The sequence below is a fragment of the Melanostigma gelatinosum genome (genome assembly GCF_949748355.1).
Source record: "Melanostigma gelatinosum genome assembly, chromosome: 19".
Classification (NCBI taxonomy): domain Eukaryota; kingdom Metazoa; phylum Chordata; class Actinopteri; order Perciformes; family Zoarcidae; genus Melanostigma; species Melanostigma gelatinosum.
In genome coordinates, this window is record NC_136652.1 from 13214658 (window position 1) to 13238989 (window position 24332).

Genomic DNA, 24332 nt, shown 5'->3' on the forward strand with positions numbered 1-24332 from the left:
TTCAATGCATATGACAGAAACACGGCAGGAGGCAAGACATGGTCCAGGTATAACCAGGATCCACGGGAACCTGCGAGGCGAGAAAGCACAAAGACTCCTGGGAAGAAGCAGAGTCAGTAATGCGCGTTAATGGTATCGGTAATAGAAATAATAAATTAAGCTATATTTATTTAGCTTTTTGTCAATGCTCTAAGCTGGGGAAAACTATGACAGGGTTTCTAAATTACCTCAAACTTATATTTAACATTTCTGTTCTGCAATTTCTTTTTTTCTTATACTATTATGTGAGAAACTAAAATTTGGATGGCTCAGTCAAATAATCAAGAGAGGAATAAAACACACAGTTCTTCCAAAAAGAAAACAAAGAATAACTCCTAAAAAAACAAAATGAAGAAGATGTAGATCAAATAAAATAGTAAGAAATACGGAGAAATATCTTTGTCTTGAAGCATGAAGTTTGTATCCAAAATCAACAGCAGAGGCCGCACTTGGAGCCCACGAGGAAGAGCCAAAAGAAAAGGCATGCTGGAAAATGTAGTTTACAAGAAATAACGTGACAAAGCGTTTCTTCTAAATTGATAAGGGAACTGGTTGACGTGAACAATTATTACAAATTAAGCGTTGACATCCTTTACATAATGAGAAACCCTTATACGGCAATGTCCAGGCTGTTTTTTTATACATTTTCTTCTCGAACCTTCCGCTTAATGCCGGGTTACCCATAATGCACTGCGGCGCTTCCTTTCTTCTTGGTTGTGCGTTGTTCCAAGATGTCGATGTTAGATGGTCCGTTAAATGTGCTCGGCCAGAGAACAACTGGCGAATCTGTTCGCACTCAAAATGGTGAGTTATGGTGTCCTGTTACTTGGTGTTTCGCCTATGCTTCATGTATTTTATGTGCGTTACGAATGGTCGATGGGAGAAGTGATTTAATTTACTGCATGGTACCACACGTGTGACTAATGCTAATGCTAGCTAACTTTTATGTCAACTTTAAGCCTCTGCTCTCACTCGAGTGAAAATCTGCAAAGCACAGCAAAGCCTGCTATTTTTAAACAATGTGCACCGTAAGCTAACCGCGGTAGTTACGTCATAATCCCATTTCAGTACTTTCCACTCTCATCACCATGAATGGACGGCTATGCTAATGGGATAGAAAAACAGTGTCATGGTCTGAAGGTGTGGCTCCTAGTTTACTGTGAACCCCACTCAATAATATGACTGAACATGTCAACGATAGAAGTGTTATTACAGGTCAGACTTGTTTTAAAGGATGCACCAGCAAATGTTAAATACAAATGTTAAGTGCTAGTAGTAGCAACTTCCCTCTTGTCTTTGCAGTCATGGCCGCATCATCCATCGCGAACATCGTCAAGAGCTCCCTGGGACCAGTTGGCCTCGACAAGATGTTGGTGGACGACATCGGGGTCTGTGTCGCATTCAAAAATATTTACAGGCCCTTTTCACAGCAGTAGCTGTACATGTCTTTGCAGGGTAAACACAGATGTGGATGTAGACTGGGACTATAATTAATAAATTAAATTGCACCTGTGTTTACCCTGCTGTGACATGTCAACAGCACTGCTAAAAGGTCCGTTACTTCATCAGTCGTTTTTTTTTACTTGATGGTGAATAGTGTGGCCTGAGTTGCTTATCGCTCTCATATGTTATTGTATGACAGGATGTGACCATCACCAACGATGGCGCAACCATCCTGAAGCTGCTGGAGGTGGAGCACCCAGCTGCTAAGGTCTTGTGTGAACTGGCTGAACTGCAGGACAAGGAAGTCGGAGATGGGACCACGTCTGTGGTGAGTAGGGTAGAGTAGGGTCAACAGGCGCTCAAGGGGAGAATGAATGGTGCTCGGTAAACGCAGTTCTTGCTGCAGACTTTATACAGAGTTCAGTTTGTTATAATGTCCTGTTATAGTACCATGCATCTGCCTTTTATCACGGCTGCGTGGCTATGCTAACGGGAGAGAGAAACTGTCCGTCAGTGTCTGAACGGGTTGAGCGGCCTCATTTCTGCCACCCCTAATGAAACGATGGCACACTATGAAACTCGTACCTTTCTTGAAACATTTTGTCTGTGGTGTAACAAAAGTATTCTCAAGTTGAATATGAAGCAAGTGTCAGCTTGTACTCACATATGTACTGTGATGTTCTTTCAGGTGATTCTTGCTGCAGAATTGCTCAAGAATGCAGATGAGCTGGTGAAGCAGAAGATTCACCCCACGTCGGTCATCAGCGGATATCGTCTGGCTTGCAAGTAATGGAGAAACTACTCTTCAGTCTGTTTTTTCCAGTCATTGATTATCGCTGGGTGCTTCAGATTTGTCCATAATTATTTGACATTCAAACTTACCTTTTCATCTTCCAGGGAAGCAGTTCGTTACATTAATGAGAATCTCACTATCGGAACAGATGATCTTGGCAGAGAGTGCTTGGTCAATGCAGCCAAGACCTCCATGTCTTCCAAAATCATTGGAGTGTATCCTTTCTTTCTGCACGGTGCATACGTTGTATTGTTTGGATCCAACCCTCGCTGGCTTTTGTATTCGTTGAACATGCAGGCAGAGAGTAATTGTTTGTGCGAGGAAAACCCTTATCTGCCTTAACCCTGAACCCTCAGTGATTCCGACTTCTTTGGTAACATGGCGGTGGATGCTACACTCGCTGTGAAGTTTGTGGACAGCAAGGGGGTGGCCAAATACCCCATCAACTCTGTCAACGTGCTGAAAGCGCATGGCCGCAGCCAGAAAGAGAGCTACTTGATCAACGGATATGCAGTGAACTGCACAGTTGGATCACAATGTATGTTGTTAGTACGCTAGTTGGTACGCTTGTTGCTGAAATTCCCACATTTCAAATGTGAGGATTTACTTAGCATTGGGTGATGACTCATGCATTACCATTGCAGCTGATGAAACTCCCATTTAAATTTGCTGCTATGTCTCTGGTGGCGTAAGCAGTGATACGCGTGGGAGACAGTACACTGGCTTTGAGAGGAATCTAGACGCAGTAGTTTCTAAACTGGGTCACATCTTTTCTAGCCAGACAATAGAATAATAACATGTGTTTTTAATATTTTATAAAATGTCCTCATACTGTCGCGTTTTAAGGTGTAGGGAGTTTTGATTGCTCTTTGGATAGTTCCCCTGTTAAATATGCTGTTTTTGTGTTTTTGTTCCAAAGCCATGGTGAAGCGTGTCCTCAACGCCAAGATTGCTTGCCTGGACTTCAGCCTGCAGAAGACCAAGATGAAGATGGGAGTCCAAGTCCTCATCAACGACCCAGAGAAGCTTGACCAGATCAGACAAAGGTGCGTACCATCTCTCTCACAAATGCATCCTGAAGAATAATCCCATTTAAATTTGCTGTGATGCTGAATCAATAGTTCACACAGTGATACGCGTGGGAGAAAATATGATGTCTCAATATAAGGCAGCAGGTTCTCTCTGAGCTGTTGTACCAGTATTGTGGGCATAACAATTCTATATCATATTTCCATAGTATTGTGTCTAAATATAACTGAAACTGAATACAATTTTGGATTTTGTTGCTCCAGGGAATCTGACATCACCAAGGAGAGGATCCAAAAGATTTTGGCAGCAGGCGCCACCGTTATCCTGACCACCGGTGGCATTGATGACATGTGCCTTAAGTACTTTGTGGATGTAGGAGCCATGGCAGTGAGAAGGGTTCTCAAGAAGGACCTCAAACGCATTGCCAAGGCCACAGGAGGTAGGATCGAAGTCTTAACAACTGTGGGCAGGTTTTAATGTCGTGTTCAAGCCCTTGCATGCAGTGGTTTGAACTGTTAAACATCGTGGTGACGTGGGTTGTTTGTTCATTCTCAGCCACCGTCTGCCCTTCTCTGACCAATCTGGAGGGAGAGGAGACATTTGAGGCCACTATGCTCGGCCAGGCAGAGGAGGTTGTGCAAGAACGCGTCTGTGACGACGAGCTCATTCTTATCAAGAAGTAGGAACTGCAACTATATTTTTAAACCTCACGTTAACTATAAAGTACTCCTAACACACTGCTAATTCATAGTTATGTCCGTACAACTGTAGGATCAGAACATTTTATAGCAGAAGTTTGGACAATGCTAATTATCTGTATGATATGTCGAGGGTAAAAGTGCCTAATTTCTGCCTGCAGATGCAGTCTGACACACGTTAACTGTAGTGGTTCTGTTTCTTCCAAACTTTGAATCTGCTCAGCACCAAAGCACGCACATCAGCATCCATCATTTTGCGCGGGGCCAACGACTTCATGTGTGACGAGATGGAGCGCTCGATGCACGACGCCCTCTGTGTGGTCAAGAGGGTGCTGGAGTCCAAGTCTGTAGTGCCAGGAGGTGGTGCTGTGGAGGCAGCTCTGTCAATCTACCTGGAGAATTATGCTACCAGCATGGTGAGCCATATTCTATGAAACCCTTTTGATTCGTGAAGCTGGTTGGTATCTGGGGTTGGTTCCGTTTTTATTGTGATCGTGTCTTTTGTAGCCCCGTTTCTCCCGATGCTCATATGTTTCTTAACATTTATGTTTCTTCAGGGTTCCCGAGAACAGCTGGCTATTGCAGAGTTTGCCCGGTCTCTCCTCATCATCCCCAAGACGCTGGCTGTAAATGCAGCACAGGACTCCACTGATCTGGTAGCCAAGCTTCGGGCCTTCCACAATGAGGCTCAGGTTAACCCTGAACGCAAGAACCTCAAGTGGTGAGTCTATACTTCCTGCACCAGTCATGAAACTAATATTTTGTTTCCATTCAGTGAATTGGCAGTATAGATTTAGCCATCTGCTCTAGAGTTGTACTTTCTCAGGTGCTTGCTTAACTTAATGTGTTGTGTAGAACATTCAGTATTTGACTACTTTTGTCTTGTAGGATTGGTCTGGACCTGGTCAACGGCAAGCCTAGAGACAACTATCAGGCTGGCGTGTACGAGCCCACCATGGTGAAGACTAAGAGCCTCAAGTTCGCCACAGAGGCGGCCATCACCATCCTCCGTATCGACGACCTCATCAAACTGTTCCCAGAGCCGAAGGAGGGCGGTGGTTACCAGGAAGCACTGCAGTCGGGATCTCTGGAGAATTAAGCAGCTGTGATCGGTCCTGATATGTTCACCTGTATTTATATACATGAGCTCTTCATGGCTGTACTCTAGTGTAGGCCGTGCACTTTGCCTGTTTACTGTTCTCCCACTCCCTTGTTTCCAGTGGAACTGTAAGTGACTTGTTTTTGTTTTTGGACACTCAATAAAGCTCAAATGGTTGTAGATGACCACTGATTTGTTAATTGTGCCAGCTTCGATAAAGGAGTTTCAAAGAAGTCAAGACTATGGCTTATAATTCTTTATTGATACGTAAACAGCTGGACATTCCACCAATATGCCGTGTACAGGAAGCACTGGGTTAGAGGCTAGCATACTTGAACATTTGGCACTTGTTTCAAAGATGTCGTCTGCTTAATTTAGAAGAGAAAGTGGAATGCACTTGAAATGTTTATCATATATATGTAAGATCTACAGAGAAGGTAGCATGTCCATAATGTGTTTGCAACACTTTCCACTGAAAGCAGGTTATTTTAGGCAAGGCAAGTTTATTTGTATAGCACATTTCAACAAGGTAATTCAAAGTGCTCCACATAAAACCATTACAAGAATCAAAAACAATTAAAAAACAGTAACAAATAAAATGCAGAAATGCAGGAAATTGATTCATATATGAATTGAATGTGGTTCAATTAAAGGCAGCAGCAAACAAGTCTTCAATCTTGATTTAAATGAGCTGAGGGTCTCAGCAGACCTGCAGCTTTCTGGGACTTTGTTCCAGATATATGGAGCAGAAAAACTGAACGCTGCTTCTCCATGTTTAGTTCTGACTCTGGGAACAGAAAGTAGACCGGTCCCAGACGACCTGAGGGGTCGGGATGGTTCATAAGGTAGCAGCAGATCAGAGATGTATTTTGGCCCTAAACCATTCAGTGCTTTGTAAACCAACAGCAGGATTTTAAAGTCAATTCTTTGTTTGGCAGGAATTGTCTTGTAATTGTCTTGATATGGCTGTTCAGGTTGAGGTCTGAATCCATAACTACACCTAGATTTCTGGCTTGGTTTGTGGGTTTTAACATCAGTGACTGAAGCTGAGCGGTGATTTTCAATTGTTCGTCCTTGGTACCAAAAACAATTACTTCTGTTTTATCTTTGTTTAATTGAAGACAATTCTGGCACATCCAGTTGTTGGTTTGTTCAATGCAGTTACCCAGCCCTTGTATGGGATTATAGTCCCCTGGTGACAGTTATGTAGATTTGTGTGTCGTCTGCATAATTATGATAACAAACTTTGTTGTTTTCCATAATCTGAGCTAGTGGAAGCGTGTAGAATCTACACGCTTCCACTAGCTAGATGTTGAACAGAGGAGGCCCCAGTATTGAACCTTGGGGAACACCACATGTCATTTTAGTCAGCTCTGATGTGTAATCAGCTACAGACACAAAGTATTTTAAAGGGAATAACATTGAGTCTTCATTGACAGCTTGCCAACAACTACTAATTACAGTAAAGTGTGTACTTGGAACATTACATTAGTCATTTAGCAGATGCCTTTATCCAAAGCGACTTACAATTCAGATTCTATCACATTTCTACACCGTAGGCACAGCTACAGGAGCAATTTTGAGGTTAAGTGTCTTGCTCAAGGGCACATCGACATGAGACTAGCAGTGCCGGGGATCGAACCACCGATCCTCTGAAGGACGGCCTTGCTCTCCACTTAAAGCGGTTAGTATTTACAGTATTTAGACATTTTAAATCGCATGCTACACAACTATAACCTGAGGAAGGGTTCATTTAATTGAAGTTCACAGTGAGAATGGCAAGCTATTGCTAAATAAGTCCCAATTAAAACTCATCACGTTTTCCCAGTAATTGAAGTACCCGGGTAAGCCACTTTATATCGTGTCCCGCAGTGTAAACGATTAAGTATCCCTTATACATAAAGATGAGATCGAGTGCAATCAATGAAGTGTTAGGTTTTCCTCTCAGACCGTCTCCACGCACATGGCGATGCCCATCCCTCCTCCGATGCAGAGAGAGGCCACGCCCCTATGGCCTCCAGTCCTCTGAAGAGCGTGCAACAAGGTCACCAGCACTCTGCAGCCAGACATGCCGATGGGATGGCCCAGAGAGATGGCGCCACCGCTCACGTTCACCTGAGGACCGACCGCAGAAGTGTTGCTAAGCTGTTCAAGTCTGGAGTCTCATGTCAGGCTTTTTATGGACACTGGATGAACGTGACTTCAAATTTAAAATGTAAAAAGTGTTACCTTGTCTAAATTCAGGCCAAGCTCCTTAACCACAACAATCGACTGGGAAGAAAATGCTTCGTTGATCTCAAATAAGTCAACCTGGTCAAGCTGCCAGCCCGCCTTTTCAACCTATCAGGGGAGAAGAATGACATAATAGAAAAAAACGCATTTTCTCAATTGTTAGATTTTGGTGCTTCTGGTTTCTCACCGCCTTCCTGATGGCTGGTATTGGTCCAGTTCCCATGATAGACGGGTCAAGGCCAGCTTGAGCCCAACATACGATTCTGGCCATGGGTTTTAGGCCACGTTTCGCAGCCTCTGATTGGCTCATTAGGACGGTGGCTGCGGCTCCATCATTAACACCTACAGTTAAAAAAAGAAAAAGATACACTTAGACAAAAAGCTGTCACTTCAAGATGACATGTAAAATAAAAAGAGAGCACCAACTGTCGAACCTGAGGAGTTCCCGGGGGTGACGGTGCCGCTGCTGTGCTTGATGAAGCAGGGTCTGAGTTTGGACATGCTGTCCACGTTGCTGCCGTGGCGAGGAAACTCATCCACCTTCACCTCCACTGGACCTGAGGATGACTCGCTATTGTTACAGCTCATGCACGCCGATGGCAAAACGAGACGGTTTCTCAACAATAAATCGGTGACAAACTCGCCTTTTCTGGACGACACCATGACGGGGACGATCTCTTGATCGAAATGTCCTGCTTTCTGTGCCGCCTCCGTTTTGTTCTGCGACTGGACGGCGAACAGGTCCTGCTCCTCCCGGCTGACTTCCCACTGCTTCGCCACGTTCTCAGCTGATGTCAGAAGGTTTATCATGACTATAAATACTCATGTGAGAATCAGGTGTTTCTACATGTGTGTGTATTCTCAGCCATGCACACCTGTGATGCCCATGTGGTAGCCGTGGAAGGCGTCCGTCAGGCCGTCTGCCACCATGGAGTCTTGCAGGGAGGCGTCGCCCATCTTCACTCCCGTTCTCATTTGCAGCACGTGAGGAGCCTTTCGGTGGAACCAGGAAACAAACGGTTAACTTGGCATGCTGGGAAACAATCGGCCTCATGCAAAAACATTTTGGTTTATTATCCTAAAATTCTCTTGGTACAAGTATTCCAAGTTGTATTCACCAAAATGTCTTTACTGCACAAAATCCCTTGTTTCAACTTGATTAATGCCATTGTTACTGTAATCAATGGCCCTATAATCGCCATATAAGGCAACCAGTGGGAACATTTCATTCACAGAAAGAGTAAAAAGAAGAATTTTAATCTGCAGAGCTTCAAGTCCTACTGTTTATAGCAGGTGTTCTGACAAGGGTATCTTTTCAAAATATCAATTACAATACTAGATTCCTTTGTATACACAGATTTTGGTGCCGATACTGAAAATATTGTAACCCTTAATTTGAGAAATATTCTGTTTTCTGCAACCCTATTCTTTAGTTTACTACAAGACCCATAGTTCTCAAATATTAAATGTTGAACACACACACAAGCAGAGCAAGTAAAGAAAATAACTCTGCATTTCTGTTACAAATGAATAGGTTTAAGTGTAATAGTCTTTTATTAAAGAAGATGCCCACACGCGCCATTATCCATGTGATGTGATTGCAGTTCCCTATCCCTCCTTGTGTCATTGCCTACCCTGCTCATACTCTCCATGCCCCCCGCCACCACCACAGTAGACTCTCCCGTCTGGATGGACTGAGCTCCCAGACACACAGCCTTCAGACCAGAGCCGCACACCATCTGGCAGCTCCAAGCCGGGACCGGGTAGGGGATGCCTGCCCCAACGCTGGCCTGACGCGCCGGGTTCTGCCCCTGACCTTAAGGGACAAACACATCGGAGGTGAACACCAAATAAGACAAGAAAGAGAAGCCGTATCTGATCTCATCCACACTTTGAGCTTTCACCTGCTGTTAGGACGTGTCCCATGATAACCTCGGAGACCTCCTCTGGCTTCACCCCGGCCCGCTTCAGGACATCCTTGATCACCACTGAACAGAGGTCAGGCAGAGGCACTGTGGACAGAGCACCGTTCAAGGACCCTGTGAAGAAAGATGGAGTCGCATGAGCACATAACCAGGGACCCACTGGAACCCCATTAATCCAACAATTTACATGGAGAGGAAACTCATTCATGATATTGAATCATCTGTTCTCTCAGCTGACTCATTTATTAATTGACATAATTTCAGCCCTGCACTACACTTTGTATTAATTAGTTAACATGGCATGTAGGCTCAAGGTAAATTGGGTAACAGGGCAGCAGAAGTGGACCCAACACACACTAAGTTATCGATATTGGTCCGAACGCATCTTGGAGAGTGAACACGCCCAACTAGCCTCAACACGCTGTTGGTTAACCAATGGTAGGACGCTCGTGCTCCGTGGCACTATGACCAGCCAGCCAATCACTGGCCACAGACCACTCCGCACACACGAGCGAGCCAATCAGAGCTCTGCAAGGCTCGACGTGCGTAAACGAATGACATTAACCACTTTGCCAAATTAAACAAGACCCCCCCGATAATACACCTTATAAACAAATAAACATGATGGCTACATTCATACATTAACACCCACAACAGTTAATGTGACCGCCGCAGCAGAGTTGCACGTCAGCGAATTGTTTGAATTGAACGTGTCTGGCACTGAGTGGGATGTTTAATCTCACCTATTGGTGTCCGCGCGGCAGAGACCACGACCACAGGCTCGGTGTTCATTTTGATGGACGGCTGGTTGAAGCTGGAGCGCTCGCTTTCCAACAGTTGTCTGTCCCGTCAACACTGTCAGCACTTCGCTCTGTTGACTGTTCAAACCTGCTCTGAGTAGGACGTGTGTAACTGCTGGAGGAACGCACCACAGCGCCCCCACGAGTTTGGGAGGGGGACTGTCCAATTCATCACAATGCCCATTTTCTATTTGAGTTATTTTTCATAATCTGCTTTCTAAATATGAAGTATTTGCCAGACCACATTGGTCCGGATAACAAACTTTACAAAGCTTTTGGTTGATCTACATATATGTATTTTAATGTCTTCATCTGTATCCTGTTCTTTTCAACCTCTGTAATTACTTAAATTTTGTCTTATTTTGTGTCACCCAAATTATGTTATTTAAGACAAAGTAACAACACAGGCAAAACACCTTTTATTTTTATACATCATCCTCTCGTTATAGTAACTTTGAAAAAAGGCAAAAGTATAATACTCTTATTAAAACTTACAGGAGCCTTTCAGGCCCAGTGGGGTGGAATATATGATGGTCATTAAATATTCATGCTTCAGATGAGCAAATATGTTGTGTAAGTATTAAGTTTCCATATTAGTATATTGATGGGTAGTAATAATGGGTTTCACTCTGTAGTATTAAAAATCTTTATTGGTATTTGGTCAGTACATGAAAAGGACTGAATCAGAATAATATGAACGTCGCAAATAAACTACTCACAATTCAACAGTCTTTTGAACATAAATTTTTTTGTCAATGAAAAATCAAAATTGCATTAAAAAAGAAAAAAACAAAAATACAGGCCAACATCTAAAAATGGCCGTGAATATTGCGAAGCTACTGTAATTCAGTGATACTTACTGACTTTTGACGATGAGTTACAAACACCAGATGCCTGATTTCAGTGTCATCATAGACATGCTCAAAGAAACAGCAGAATGAAACGTACTAGCTTTAAATCATACATCCACTCAATTCAAATCTAACATGAACCCATACCGGTTATATCCCTGTTTAGCAACACAAATGTGACAGAGGCATCACGATAGGCGAGGGGAGGAGGGGGAAAACAAAATGTATTGGGACAGCTGCGCTGTGTTACCGGCTATGCATTTGTTGCCTTGTTTTGTATATTGTATAAAAAAAAAAGAAAAGGAAAAGACAGTACATGTCAAAGTACATTACAAAACCGCGCTGTCGCTCGTGCTGGAGTCCAGGCCGTTCTGAGTGTGCCGTGACCCTGCAGTCCTGGTGCCCTTGGTCACCAGGGCGGCCTTGTCCTCGTGGGTGTCTGCGGTGGAGTCCGTGTCGTTCGAGTGCTGAGTCAATGACGTCTCGCTGCCTGTTGGAGAGTCCACGCTCTCGTACCCTGCGCTCAGCTGGCTCCCGAAACCCACAGGTCCTCCAACTCTCCCGGCGGCGGTCTGACTCCCTGACGCTTCCTCCGAGTGGTTGGACAGTTTGGTCTCGGTCTCGCCGGGGCTGGAAACCACGGGGGACATGGGAAAGTCTTCCTCGGTGCTGCTGACCTCCCGGTACAGGCTGGGCGTGGTGGTCTCGCTCCTCTGGGACGAGTTGCCATTGCTCGGTCCGTTGGAGACCCTCCCGTAGTCTTTGCCCATCGGTTCGGAAGGCGTGCTGGCCTGCTCGGGCTGGGCGGACGGTTCGGCGGACGAGCAGGAGGCGGCGGGTGAAGTCCTGCTGGGCCCGGCTCCGCTCAACGCCCCCTGGGTCTGAGTCAGCTGCTGACGGGAGTCCTTCAACTGCTGCTGCAGGACGAGGATGGTGCTCTGCATCCCCTCCACCTCCTCGTCTAGCTGGATGATGAAGTCATTCAGCTCTGGGAGGGCCAGAGATCAGGAAAGAACAAATCCACAGCAGAACGTTAAAAAGACGTGCACATTTGGTAAAGAACCAAAAGGCCGGGGCTGTGAGATGTTCTCACCGTCTTGGCTGCTCTTGAGCTCCTCGCTGTACTTCTTCTGCAGGGCCAACTCGGCCTCCAGCTGGGCAATGCGTCCCTGGGACATCTGCCGACCCAGCTCCTGGTTTTCCTGAATCAGCATTCGACACTTGGCCATCAGTTTCTTCCCCGTCTGGCTGTAAGTGAAACAAGTGTCACATCACGCAGTGAACCAGGTGACAAACACAACAAGGTGAAGTGATGCCATTGCTCTGTTCCCAGCCATCTCTCTAACCTGGCCCGGCCCTGAATCACTCACAACAGGATTTTCTAGATTCCAATGCAATATGAAATTACTGACACAAACTGGTTCTGTACAAATGAATGTCAAATGATTTTCTTGTATCTGTACAAACATTCTCTCTCTCTAGCTGAATTAAAGGCTAAATTATGACGATGTATGAACAATATAAGTTGCTCACTGTCGCTGGAACCCAAACAAAACAAGCTACCTGTGTGAACTGATGCATCCATTCTTTAACTGTAACTTAACTCACCATGTTGCATATTGAAGAAAAGTGAGCACTTTAAAAACGATGGCAATTCGGGAGCAACCAAATTCAAAACGCACCCGCGACATCACCGTGTGTGAACACAAAGCAGAATAAAACAATGTAACAGTGTAATATTAGATTGACACGCTACAAGAAACCCTAAAATTTAAATATCAAGTCGCAAAATAGGAAATATTCACTGCAGAAGCAGGCACTGGTTTTGTGTAGTCATCACTTTAAAAAAACACACAGGAGCAAGTATTTCAGCAGTAAAAGAGCTTAAGGCTGCTTTCGCAACAGTCCAGCACACCTGTTAGATTTACATTAACTGCATCTGTGGCTGTGCTTTACAAAAAGCCACAATCAAGAAGCCAAATTTGAGAACGAATGACAGGCATACATGTTATGTAAAACCAGAACTAACTGCCATGGATTTAGTCTACAGATGCCGTAAGAAGTCTGGCCAGAAGGAAAAAGGAAATATTAAAAGCAACAGCAAGTAACTCAGCAGCTGTACCCGAGAACTGTAGTATTCTTACTTGTCATAATAATGCAACTGTGCACTGAAAGTTAATTAGTTAACTGCGTTTCTTCTCAGTTGGTGATTATCATAACTCATGTCCTTAGAGGACTGGGGAGACATGCTGTGTACACACTGCCAGCTCACATTAGTGCGAGAGAGCCGGAGTGCAACTTAGTTTTTTTAAGACAGGAAAACACACAACAGACCCCACGTGTTTCATTCTGAGTACAGTGGCCAGAGACCGGAGCCACACCGGTGAGAGTAAAGGTTATAATGAGCTGAGGGAAAGATCGGGAGGTCAATCACAGAAATATACAAAAATACAATAAATACATTCTCATCAACTCAGAACATGACTTTTTTTTAAAAAAAAAGGACATTTGCATTCACAACTTGAAAACAGGACTCAGTGCACCTACAGCAGTGTGTTTCAGTACGAATCTGACAAAATTAAGCAAAGCTTAATTCATCATAAAAGTGCAAATAACGTACACAAGTGTAAACAATCGACGCCAAATCATGCTTCACACACACACACACTGCAGTAAGTGCTTGTTTTGGAGAAACAGGAGAAAGATCAAAATGAAATGGCAATCAAAAGAAACAAGTCACAAAATAAAACATGGAAATACACTCTACCGTGAGTGGGCCCATGTTCAAAGACACGGGCGACTGGACCCTCGTCCCTGAACCACAGTCCTCCGTGTACCGAGGATCTGGCTCCGCTGACAGTCTTAACACCAGTTCTAGTGGCTCTCCCCCCCCCCCACAGTTACTGTTAATCCTAGAAGCTCTCCTTACGTTACTGCAATGTATCTACTGTCCAAAAAAAGTCTTTCTCAGGCCGACTACAGGGAATGTGTGTGGCGTAATCCACAGTTAAATGTCTCTGTAAACCGAGTATGGGGAATTGTCTGTTAAATGTTCAATTGCTTTGTTTTGGGGTTTTTTTAGGCTCGGGATGCTCCCTGCCTGACTCAACCTCCACCATAGCCCCCCCTATTAAATAAGTGAACTGTCTGGTTTGAGCTGAGGGGGCGGTGGGGTGGGTGGGGGGGGCATGTCCGTGTCGGGAAGTGAGAGACCACCTCTTCGGGAACAGTCCGGACTCCTTCAGGCCCTTGGACGGTGAGGGGACACGAGGGGAGCTGAAACACAAGTGTCACCTGACCATACTGTCTTTAGGTTATGAGATATGTAGCTGGCAAGAGTGCAACAGTACAAAAACACTTTGGTTTTGCAGTGAACTCTGTAAAGTCTGAGCCTTGTGGGAGAGTACAGCATTTGTCAGCCTCCCCCCCCCCCCCCCCACCATAGTCCCTGCATGCCTGCAGTGAGAGTGAGGGTGGGGGGGCATGAGGAAGTCTTGACTGTTTTTTTTTGGGAAGGGGGGGGGTTATTTTGATTTTGATTGTCTTTACCTATCAGGTGTAAATTTCCAGGCACTCAGTTCATTTTGGGCCTGCTCCAGTTTGTCTTTAGTCTGTTCTAGTTCAGCCTTCATTTTGAGGAAAAACAAGTTGATGGCGGGGTCCACCATGGACGACCGCAGCTGGGCTGCACTCGGCTGCTGGACTTGCTTGAGGTACTGGATCTGGGTCTGCAGGACGAAACAAACGGGTGTTACTGACCAGTAAGGCAGAGTATACCACTACTGATGAAGAACTTTTGATTGTTATGAGTACCAGTCCTTTAGTTTTACTGATCTTCAGTCGACGGAGACACGTTTCCCCCCCCAAAATCAGAAGCACTCAAATGTTCTGGTTCTACGTTTTTAGGATCATCGACAACTTCTCAATCCCGAGCCTCGGGAGAATAAATTGGGCTCCTAGAGTAGACTTAAGATAAGGCCTCTTGAAACAGTATGGTCAATTTTAAACAGCATCTAGAGTCATAGCTATTAAGAGTCATCCTATATTACACCAAAGCCACTTTAAATCTCTTTCAAAAGCTTTTGTTGGATATGAGTTGCTTTCCTGGAAACACCCAAAGTAAGACCAGACAAGAAAAACTGCCACAGTCACAGCTATGATAGAGTTAACAGATCTTATTGGATATATTTACACGAGAGGCAAAGGGTGTAACCAATAAGCCTCAAAGCTAGGAATCCATTATAACTCAGGAAAACAAACCTCTATGTGTGTGTGTGTTCCTTAAAGCCACTGGGTGATCCACTGAGCTGTCACTCTAAAGATAAGAGCTACAGATGCCCCGCGTGACACTATTTACCTTGAGCCTACATACCATGATAACGAATGAATAAAAGGTATAGTGTAGAGCTGGAAGTACGTCAATTAATGGATAAGTAAACAGAAAAAAAATAGATGATTCAAGATTAAGAACGTGGAGGAATAGATACATACGGTGCATTCTTGCATTTCCTGCTCCTTGGTGGCAAGCCTCATGACCAAGATGTTCTCCCTGCGCGCAGACTCCTGCTGCTGCTGCTGCTTGAGCTTCTCCTCGGACTCCTTCAGCACCGTCACGTCATTGGCTAAGACGGTGAAGAGAGGGGGGGGAAAGAAGATCCATCAGGAGACACGTCCACTTCACAAGCAGCCAAATAAAGGGACACAGCGTGCAAAATATAGTGTTTATTGCTGGCTAGAGACATGATGTGTGCAGATGTACTTACAACATAGCTCTGTATATTTTGCCTCCAGGACCTGGACATACGCTTCATGCTGTTTCCACCTGAGAGGAGCAGGACAAGTGTAAACATTACCAGCTCAACCTAAATAGCTCAAGCCCCCCCCCCCCCCACACACACACACACACACACACACAGAATAATAAAGCTGCAGGTGTGGAGCTGTCATCTACCTCGTGCACAACTCCTCTCTGGTCAGGGTCTTCATGTCAGACTCACTGAGGCGAACCTGTAAGCGAAAACAAAAGAGAACTGGTTCAATAAAAGAAGCAATTAAGCTCATGTTTAGACATGAAAGAGCTCGTGACACACATGGTGAATACACTAGAAAAGGACAATCACCTTCTTGGGTAGAGGCTCCTCGTTGGTCATTGTGAACTCTACAAGTGTGAGAGAGAAATGGTGATTAAAGCACAGCTTGCTGTCGCGTGTAGAAGCCGCTGCAACATCTTTCTTAAAGCAATAACGCGTCGCACTAAAATATGACACGTAGGGTAAGTTTGCAAACTTGCGAAAAATGCTTTGGTGTACGGGCAATACATGCAGCTCACGTAAACCACACGGTGGACCGAGTAAAAGTTAACGTTACCGGTCAATAAGAGCTGTCGTGCCTACTGTTAGCTGGTGTGGCAGCAACGATGCCGAGGGACCAGAAATAAGCGAACCGAGGTTAACTCTGCGGTGCTAATAACATTTAGCATTCACGAGCAAATATAAATAAAGTCTGTGAAATTACAACGCGAGGCAACAATATTTCCTTTATGTTCAGCCTGGCAGCATGCAATTCTTGGCTCTGTTTTCGGCTCCTTGTTATCACAAAATGGCGGTGAAGGAAACGACTCCCTCCCTTGCGCTCCTTTTCCTGAAACTAGCGGGCTCTTAGCTGCAGATTTTCGGGCCTTCCAAGTCATCGACGCACATACCCAGGCCCGGTTTCTTTCGACGTTCCTGGAACCCCTCGGCTTCAAGGATTCTTCACAAAAGTGGCAAAAATGTGCAAAGTGTGTTTAAAACTAGCTGTGAATTTACGTGTAGTTGGCTCGCGTCTGCGTAATCACCATCATCTTCGTCACTGACGGGAGAACAGTGGCCGAGCTGCTGCACTCGCGTTGCTGCAGAGTACAACCAGAGACCCGGAGAAACACACGGAGCTCTCACTCCGCAGAGGTTTACGGAATACAAAACGGGACTGAGGGGGGGGGGGGGGGGGGGGAACAATAATCAATAAAAAATAATGTTTATTTACTTCGAATAAATGAATGGGATATGGTATTTCTTCATGCTGTTATTTCTACTTTATTGTAAGTTCCGGTTTGTAATAGCTAAATCAACCACAAAACGATAACACCGTTACTCTGTTGTTTGGTTAAATCTTTGCACTACTGTTTAGTTAGTTCATTGAATATTATTCTATTTCATTGTATATATTGTGCATTTGATATTTAATGATTTGATTTACCTGTACCATAATTGCTGGTTATTGGATTAATAAAGTAACTATCTCTCTATCTAATATAATGTATGTGTGCTCTTTCTCACATGAGCATGTTTGAAAGCTGTGTACATGAGAGCTGAAACAATTACTTGATTCATTAATAACAACTTTATATTTTGAGAATCAATGAGTCTCGTTCCAGCCTCTTAATTGTAAATATTTGCTTGTGTTCTTAGTTCATGATCATCATAAATGTAATGTCTTTTGATTTTAGACTGTTGGTTGGACGAAACAAGCCATTTAACGACATCCTTGAGCCCTGGGAAAATGTGACAGATATTTTTTTTACAGTTTTAAATGATATTTTATAAGCTACATCTATAATAGTAACAGTCTTTGTGTAGTGTATTGTGCTGGGCTGTGATTCTAAATACATTTTTTTAGTTTATCATCAATTATGACTTGAGGCTTCCCTTTCCCTGGTGTTCACTGATTTTTGAATGATAACATTTGTGTTGTATTGTATTGTCAGTGTGAGACATTTATGAATGAGATGTGAGGAGGTCTGGGCAGCCTGCTTTTATTTTGGCTTTCAAGCAGGCCAGCACAAAATTGTTGAGTGACAACATTAACTCATTGGTCAATAATATGAAAATCTGTAGTCCAGATGCATTCTTAGGTAGTTATTCTGTCTTTGTGGACCCACCAATCAAAGATACCGAGGTGTCGTTGTTTTCCTCTGAGTGATTCATTTGTCTTAATATAGACGATCTCTGGTGTTGCCTCCGCTGTAGTTTTGATAATTGTGCTAAATTGTGCAAATAATTTACAATTATTATGGCTGTATTCCATTTTATTATGTATGATTTATTTACTCTGACATTGTATGTTCCAAAACTGAAACAGAATATAAGTCACAGACACGTAGAGTAGTTCTATAACTAAATATGCACTTTTTTGCGTGAGGTATCTCCATAATCTATTATGTTTAGATTCATTCAGAAATACCATATTTATTATATTATATTAGACTATCAATATTTCTGAGTGGAGAGTTGGCTTCAGTTGAGGTTTATGTCACTCCTGCGCACTCCCCTCAACACCCCCACGTGAAGATAATGGTACGGTCGGCTGCGCTGTCAAGTTGAAATAGCTCATTTCAAGGGCAGTAACTAATTTGTCTGCTCTATCATGACAATGCTGTGCAGAGTTGGACAAGTTCGCAGGTAAAACTGATACCAATCTACTATTAAGTGTCCTTTTCCTGCTCAACGAGCACAAGGAGTTGGGACTCATGCTATCAGCGATGGTTCCTGAACTTGAGACTGTTGTTTATTCAGGGTTAACATGCAGCTAGCCTGGATGCTAACTTAGTTTAGCCGCTCAGTGAGGCTTGTGGCGCACACAATGAAGGATTTTGACGGATTGCATAATCCTGCACTCGTATGTCATGTCATGGATTGATCATTTAATGCTGTTTTATTTGGACACTTTTGTTATAAAGAGTTAAACCCGGTGCCATCAGCTCATAGGTTAGGTACCTTGGATCTACAATCAACACCTGACCATTATCAGGCTTGTCGAGCTGTTAGACCCGACTGTGCCAGGCTATCTTGGGCTAATACTTTGATCAGACGTGCACCACTGTCTGCTTAGTTATTATTGTACCTCTGTATATTTGGAAATATGTAATTGCAGTTAAAGGGGAGCACCACTTACATTAAGAATCCCAAAATGTTAGTTTTGGAAAGTCCAATCAGTAGCTAATTGAGAACACAAGATACTTTTACTCAAAGTCAGTCTCAAACTTGTGTTGCTTCTTAAGTAAAGTTTGAAGCTCCTCCATGGACCATTATTGGGAGACTGATTTTGTGGACCCACATAATGTTTTAGCGCTCTATAGTTTTTGAATTTCAGAGAGTCTCGTTACCCTTTTTAAAATCAGTCATGTGCTAATTTCCCTTTCATGTCGGCTCATCTAAACCAGACTAAAAGCTCCATTTTGAGTGCCAATGGTTGGTGAGTTTGTCCTCTGCTTTTTGTCAGGTGTGCAGCCAGCCTCAGCCAAACTATAAGCCAGGTAGCTGCATCGAGGCAGAAGCACACGCTCCCTGACCTGACCTACGACTATGGTGCCCTGGAGCCCCACATCAATGCAGAGATCATGCAGCTGCACCACAGCAAGCATCACGCCACATATGTGAACAACCTCAACGTTACAGAGGAGAAATATCAGGAGGCACTAGCAAAGGGTACGCGACGCAAACTCAACACTAATCAGTACTTTTGTATAAGAAAGAATAACCTACATATACATCTCAAGGTGTCTTTGTAGTTCCATCCACATCAGTCACATTTAACAGATGTGTGTCTGTTTTTAAGTGCATGTATTTGACTTGTATTTTAGGAGATGTGACGGCTCAGATTGCCCTCCAGCCTGCTCTGAAGTTCAACGGTGGAGGCCACATAAATCACACTATTTTCTGGACGAACCTCTCCCCAAATGGTGGCGGCGAGCCTCAGGGTAAGGCTTTTAAAACCGCCCAACAGCTTGTCGTCTCATATTTCCTAAACTGCTTTGTTTTGTAGTTCACGTAAACCTGCACACGTGACTCTGTAATGTGAAAGGCTTGCATAGTAGTGCTGGACCCACTGTGCGTGAACAGCCAACTGAGCTTAAAGCTGCACAGAGGTGCACTCTGTGCAGCTTTAAGCTCGGTTTATAACCCTTTACAAACACTGTGTGCTTGGTTGTGGGAATCGCTACATTGTGTTACACTTTGGTGGTTTCCTTTTATCATTCTGCCCCCTAGTGGTCAAAGAAGCTGCCTAGTTGGGTTATGTGGAGATGTCCTATAGTGCGGCTGGCCTCAAATTAAATTGTGCTTTTTTTCATGATTGTTTTTTAAGAATAGTATGAGGCTGACGCAGCATCTCTCTTCCAGATAATACAGAATATGCGTGCAGGGAAAAGGTCTATAAACTGTGTAGAATTAAGTTTTCCTGAAAATGCTCTTTGATTGAGCCTTTTGCTTTTAGAAGTAGCATCTGTCTGTCTCTTCTTGTAGGGGAGCTGCTGGAGGCCATTAAGCGGGACTTTGGCTCCTTGCAGAAGATGAAGGAGAAGATGTCTGCCGCTACAGTGGCAGTGCAGGGCTCTGGCTGGGGCTGGCTGGGCTACGACAAGGAGAGCGGAAGACTTCGTATCGCTGCTTGTGCTAACCAGGACCCCCTGCATGGGACTACAGGTCTGTTGAAAACGACTTTGATGGCTTTGTTTCATAAGTGCCTGGTCTTTACCTCCAGTGTCTCTGACCCTCAGGCCTCATCCCCCTCCTCGGTATCGACGTATGGGAGCATGCCTACTACCTTCAGTACAAAAATGTGCGGCTGGACTACGTTAAGGCCATCTGGAATGTCGTCAACTGGGAGAATGTGAGCGAGCGTCTCCAGTCGGCCAAAAAGTAGAACCCGATCTTCAAATAGTCCCTTTTCATCCTGACCTGAGTAAAATAGTAGTTTCAATTAAGTTTTCCATTGCATGGAGCACTTGAGCTGTGGGGTTTTCTGGATTCAGATTGTAAACAGTTTGGCCTTTCATATGATGAGCTACATTAAAGTTGATTAAATTAACTTTAAAATATTTCCTCCGTTGGTCCAGATAATGTTTCCTTCGTGGCAGACTTAAAGCCCTGCACTCGCACAGTTTAGAGCAAACTTGGAAAATGATTTGCAAGTGCTTCTTGTCTCAGGTCTGTTCCCGACTACGTCTTCTGTCAAGCGCACAAACTCGCCTCCTTTCACATCGAGGCCGGCTACTGTTAATCTCAACCAAATACTTGCTGCCAGTCATGTGAACTAGGTGTCCGTTAACCAGAGTGCACATTCAGTGAGTTTCGTCGCACTAAAATCCAGACGATGTTATTGCAAGTCCATGCTTTTGATGTATTATAATAAAGATGTATTTCAATTGTACAGGCTTGATAATTGGGGCTTCATTTTTCTATTTCTATGTACTGTGATGGATAAAACATTAAGGTTCTTTTTAAAGATGTTAATGGAGAATTATTAATGTCAGAAGGGTGACAGAGAAAATAAAACGACGATATAGCAACAACGATCACTGTTTGGTGTTAAACCGGGATAAAGACATTTTTAAATAAAACGACAGACTTTAGATGCAAGCATCAGCACTTTTTTTTCCCACACTTGGTGAGGAATGTAAGGCATTTAGACAGCGGTCTACTCCAAAGAGCTCTTCCTGGCCTTAATCCTCAGCTTTTATCTCGTGTGTTGCTACATAATGGATATGAAAAATGAGGTTTTCCACTACTTTTTTTAAGATTTTTGTTTCTCCAGGACGTCAATTTTTCAGTCCAAAAAAAGAGCAGTGCTCTCTGAGGAACTACAGCCCTGCTGATAAAGTGAACTGCGGCGTGTGTGTGCACTTGTGTTTGGAGAACATTAAACACTATCTGGCAAAGATGGCTTAAACCTCATGAACCTGTCTGAGCTGAAACATCGGACTTGTATAAATAGTTTTTGGTCACATAGTTCATCTTGTATGATCCGCCCTGCTTCCCTGCAGTGTTGCCAAAAGAGGGCAGTGTTTCCCAAGTTCTGCTGTCGATGATCTGAACAACACATTAAGTTGTACGCACACATTTTTCTCAGCAAAGAAACTTTATCAAGTGCATTAAAATGATGAATATATAAAAGTCATCTATCGTGCCACTGGCTCGAACAGACTTTCAAAAGACTCTCCTGGGTTTCCTTAAAGAAATGGCTTCCAGCTGGTTCATCTTTCCTCCAAGTGATGTCGCTCTTCCTGTTCGTGATTAGGACTGACCAGTTTGCCAGTGCCAATTTCAAAGACCTGTTCCTGGAGCTGGTCTCAGGATGTGGAGGTGAACTGGTTTCCAGTGAATGCCGGAAGTTAGTTCAAGTACATGGTGACCGGACTCCAATTGTGAGACTGGAATCGGCACCTTTTTGGTTGTTAGATGATGTATCATGACGGTTGGGATTGACTAACTGCATGAAGTTACTGATCAATAAGAAATTAGATTTTCGCTTTGCAAATGCACGAGTTAATTGTTAGATATTGGTTGTAGCTTGACTCTATTGTTGCGTGGATATTGATTGTTGAATCTGACCTGCAGGCCTTTTGGGACTTGCATATTAAAATACTGCTCATGTGGCAGAAACCAGCTGCAGCCAAAAGCCTGTGTGAACCCAGACAGATTAACGACAAGTTGCTTTCATCCAGCTTTTGGAATAAATGACAAAGAATTGCTTCAAATTCACCAGAGCCATGAATACAAGGAGAGACGAACTTGAGCAGTTTCATTTGGGAGGTGGTGCCAGCCTTTAAAAACACAAGTCTGCCCGTTTATAAGACGATGGTTTGTCTAAATGTGGCCTACTTTTGCTCTGTAAAAGTTCAAGTGTGCCAAAAGTGATTTCCCTCTTCCACAACTCGTAAAAAAAGATGGAACTCACTCAGGATAAAGAAAAGAAAGAAAAAATTTTGCGACTGAGTTGAACTCTCACTCTGAAATCTGTCGTTCTTCTTTCTCCCCGCTCTCTGTTTCTGGTGCTCTTTCCTACAAAACAATTTCAAGAAACAATGTGACAGTGAAATATATTCAACTTTGTGGTTTATCCCACTTTCAGTCTCCATCAGGCACGTAAGGAATATCCACAATACTACCTTGTTTTTACACATTTTGATAACAAAGAACTTTCAATTGCTACAAAGAAGATTGTTTTGTTTATCTTCAAACACACGGATACACAGTGACCGGGACAGGGCTGTGGGTCCTCTGATGAAGACACCAGTGGGGCCGTTGATAAGATGCTGCAGAGATATCTCTGCAATCTCTTCTCTGCCTCCCTCCCAAACCCTTGCAGCTTTGTCATCACATCTCTGGGCTCCAGACTATTCTCTGCCTTGCAAAGCTGTCCCACAGTTGTTCCCTGATGTGAACTGCCTTAGCTGTTTGCTCTACACAAGCTGTCATTGTCCCATTTGGACTGGAAAGCCAATAGGAAAAGTGAAAGTGTCAACATTAAGGAGGTAAAACTTTCCAGCATTTTTGCCGCCCGTTATTCCTGGCAGGGAGGGTGACGGAGCTCAATTCGGGGCACCCGAGCCCGAGTCTGAGTGCTTTGGAGAGGGAGCTCTCCACCAGGCGCTGAGAGCTAAAGCCAGACATTTGACATGGGTCTGAGGAGGCAGCCTTTTGTGGGAAACTTTTGATACCTTCAGCCTGACAGGGTGAGTGATTCATCATGGCTGCTGATAAAGCATCCTCAAGAGCTTGAATGAAGTCTCGGTGTATATAGTACATGTCATCAGCTCAGAGAAACAGTGCTGCAGCGAGTATTACCGACTGTGTCATTAATAAATCAAGTAATGGAATAAAAAATACATTTGCTTTATTCAGGAAAAATAACAGACATACAAAAATAGAAAACAAAAAGGACTAATTGGCTTTCTTTTTTTTTTTAGAAAAATCTACATTTCGCAGTCATATCTACCAGTAGGTTATTAAACCTATTTAATGCATTTGAGTTTCATCTAACATTCTGGGTTTCAAGGCCCTTGAACTTTTTTCACCGCCGTCCCGAGAAACAAACAAAGAGTTTCTCGAGTGATTGTTTCAGCTCTACTGAGAACGTCTTTGCTGCAAAGAAAAGAGAAGAAAAGATCATCTCAACAAGAGGGCGTGGCTGTGTCTGCTTAATTCGTCTCAGTTACGTCACAGTCATTTGCACCAGTGAGTCTAAAGGCTCGTGGACATCGTTCAGGCAGAAGAGTGTGACAAATCAATGCAGGCCCGGGATCATTCAGGTTCATGTGGGATCGACCCAAGCTTGACAAATCCATCACGGACTTTTCTTTTTAGAAATTTAGAAATAGAGAATTAGCTTTGAAGCTTGAAAGAGAAAAGTTTTATAACAAAGACACATTGTTTGTTGTTTGGAAAATATTTCTTCTGCCTGTATTTTCTCTTTCCATATCCAGAATTTCTGAAGCTGCTGTCTCCATTTTCTGTATTCTTCATCTTGGCAATTAAGCCTGTTGGATTTTGATTATTATTATTATTATCTCATCCTTTGCTGAGAGTCAGCACTCTCATGTGTGTGAAATCTTTGGTAGCAGTTCTGCAAAGAGTAAAGCATGCATGAAAGAAAACTGCAAGAC

General features: G+C 43.7%; 4 protein-coding genes across 7 annotated transcripts; 2 read left to right on the forward strand and 2 right to left on the reverse strand.

Moving 5' to 3' along the window:
- The first annotated feature begins 727 nt into the window (after positions 1 to 727).
- tcp1 (t-complex 1) lies at positions 728 to 5286 on the forward strand. The gene is made up of 12 exons (XM_079290637.1): positions 728 to 843; positions 1342 to 1427; positions 1682 to 1810; positions 2171 to 2268; positions 2380 to 2490; positions 2632 to 2813; positions 3195 to 3321; positions 3568 to 3743; positions 3860 to 3983; positions 4226 to 4418; positions 4560 to 4723; positions 4891 to 5286. Exons 1-12 carry the CDS (start codon positions 771 to 773, stop codon positions 5099 to 5101), a joined length of 1674 nt encoding a protein of 557 aa, XP_079146763.1. The 5' UTR covers positions 728 to 770; the 3' UTR covers positions 5102 to 5286.
- A 48-nt stretch (positions 5287 to 5334) lies between these two features.
- acat2 (acetyl-CoA acetyltransferase 2) lies at positions 5335 to 10138 on the reverse strand. Its single transcript, XM_079291084.1, has 9 exons — positions 10002 to 10138; positions 9238 to 9372; positions 8968 to 9149; positions 8209 to 8326; positions 7978 to 8121; positions 7768 to 7890; positions 7521 to 7675; positions 7331 to 7441; positions 5335 to 7216 (listed from the first exon to the last, which is right to left on the reverse strand). Exons 1-9 carry the CDS (start codon positions 10048 to 10050, stop codon positions 7046 to 7048), a joined length of 1188 nt encoding a protein of 395 aa, XP_079147210.1. The 5' UTR covers positions 10051 to 10138; the 3' UTR covers positions 5335 to 7045.
- Positions 10139 to 10690: 552 nt separating this feature from the next.
- Positions 10691 to 16790, reverse strand: wtap (WT1 associated protein). Of its 4 annotated transcripts, none has more exons than XM_079290580.1 (8): positions 16611 to 16790; positions 16030 to 16067; positions 15861 to 15916; positions 15673 to 15731; positions 15401 to 15531; positions 14459 to 14637; positions 12003 to 12157; positions 10691 to 11897 (listed from the first exon to the last, which is right to left on the reverse strand). In XM_079290580.1, exons 2-8 carry the CDS (start codon positions 16057 to 16059, stop codon positions 11239 to 11241), a joined length of 1269 nt encoding a protein of 422 aa, XP_079146706.1. In that variant the 5' UTR covers positions 16060 to 16067; positions 16611 to 16790; the 3' UTR covers positions 10691 to 11238. The 4 variants fall into 4 exon arrangements, with proteins under 4 accessions (XP_079146706.1, XP_079146707.1, XP_079146708.1 ...); XM_079290581.1 differs by having other exon boundaries at positions 16717 to 16746; XM_079290583.1 differs by lacking the exon at positions 10691 to 11897 and having other exon boundaries at positions 12149 to 14637.
- A 1458-nt stretch (positions 16791 to 18248) lies between these two features.
- Positions 18249 to 21097, forward strand: sod2 (superoxide dismutase 2, mitochondrial). Its single transcript, XM_079290864.1, has 5 exons — positions 18249 to 18348; positions 19169 to 19374; positions 19530 to 19646; positions 20191 to 20370; positions 20445 to 21097. The coding sequence occupies exons 1-5, from the start codon at positions 18314 to 18316 to the stop codon at positions 20588 to 20590; spliced, it is 684 nt and encodes a 227-aa protein (XP_079146990.1). The 5' UTR covers positions 18249 to 18313; the 3' UTR covers positions 20591 to 21097.
- The last annotated feature ends 3235 nt before the right edge of the window (positions 21098 to 24332 follow it).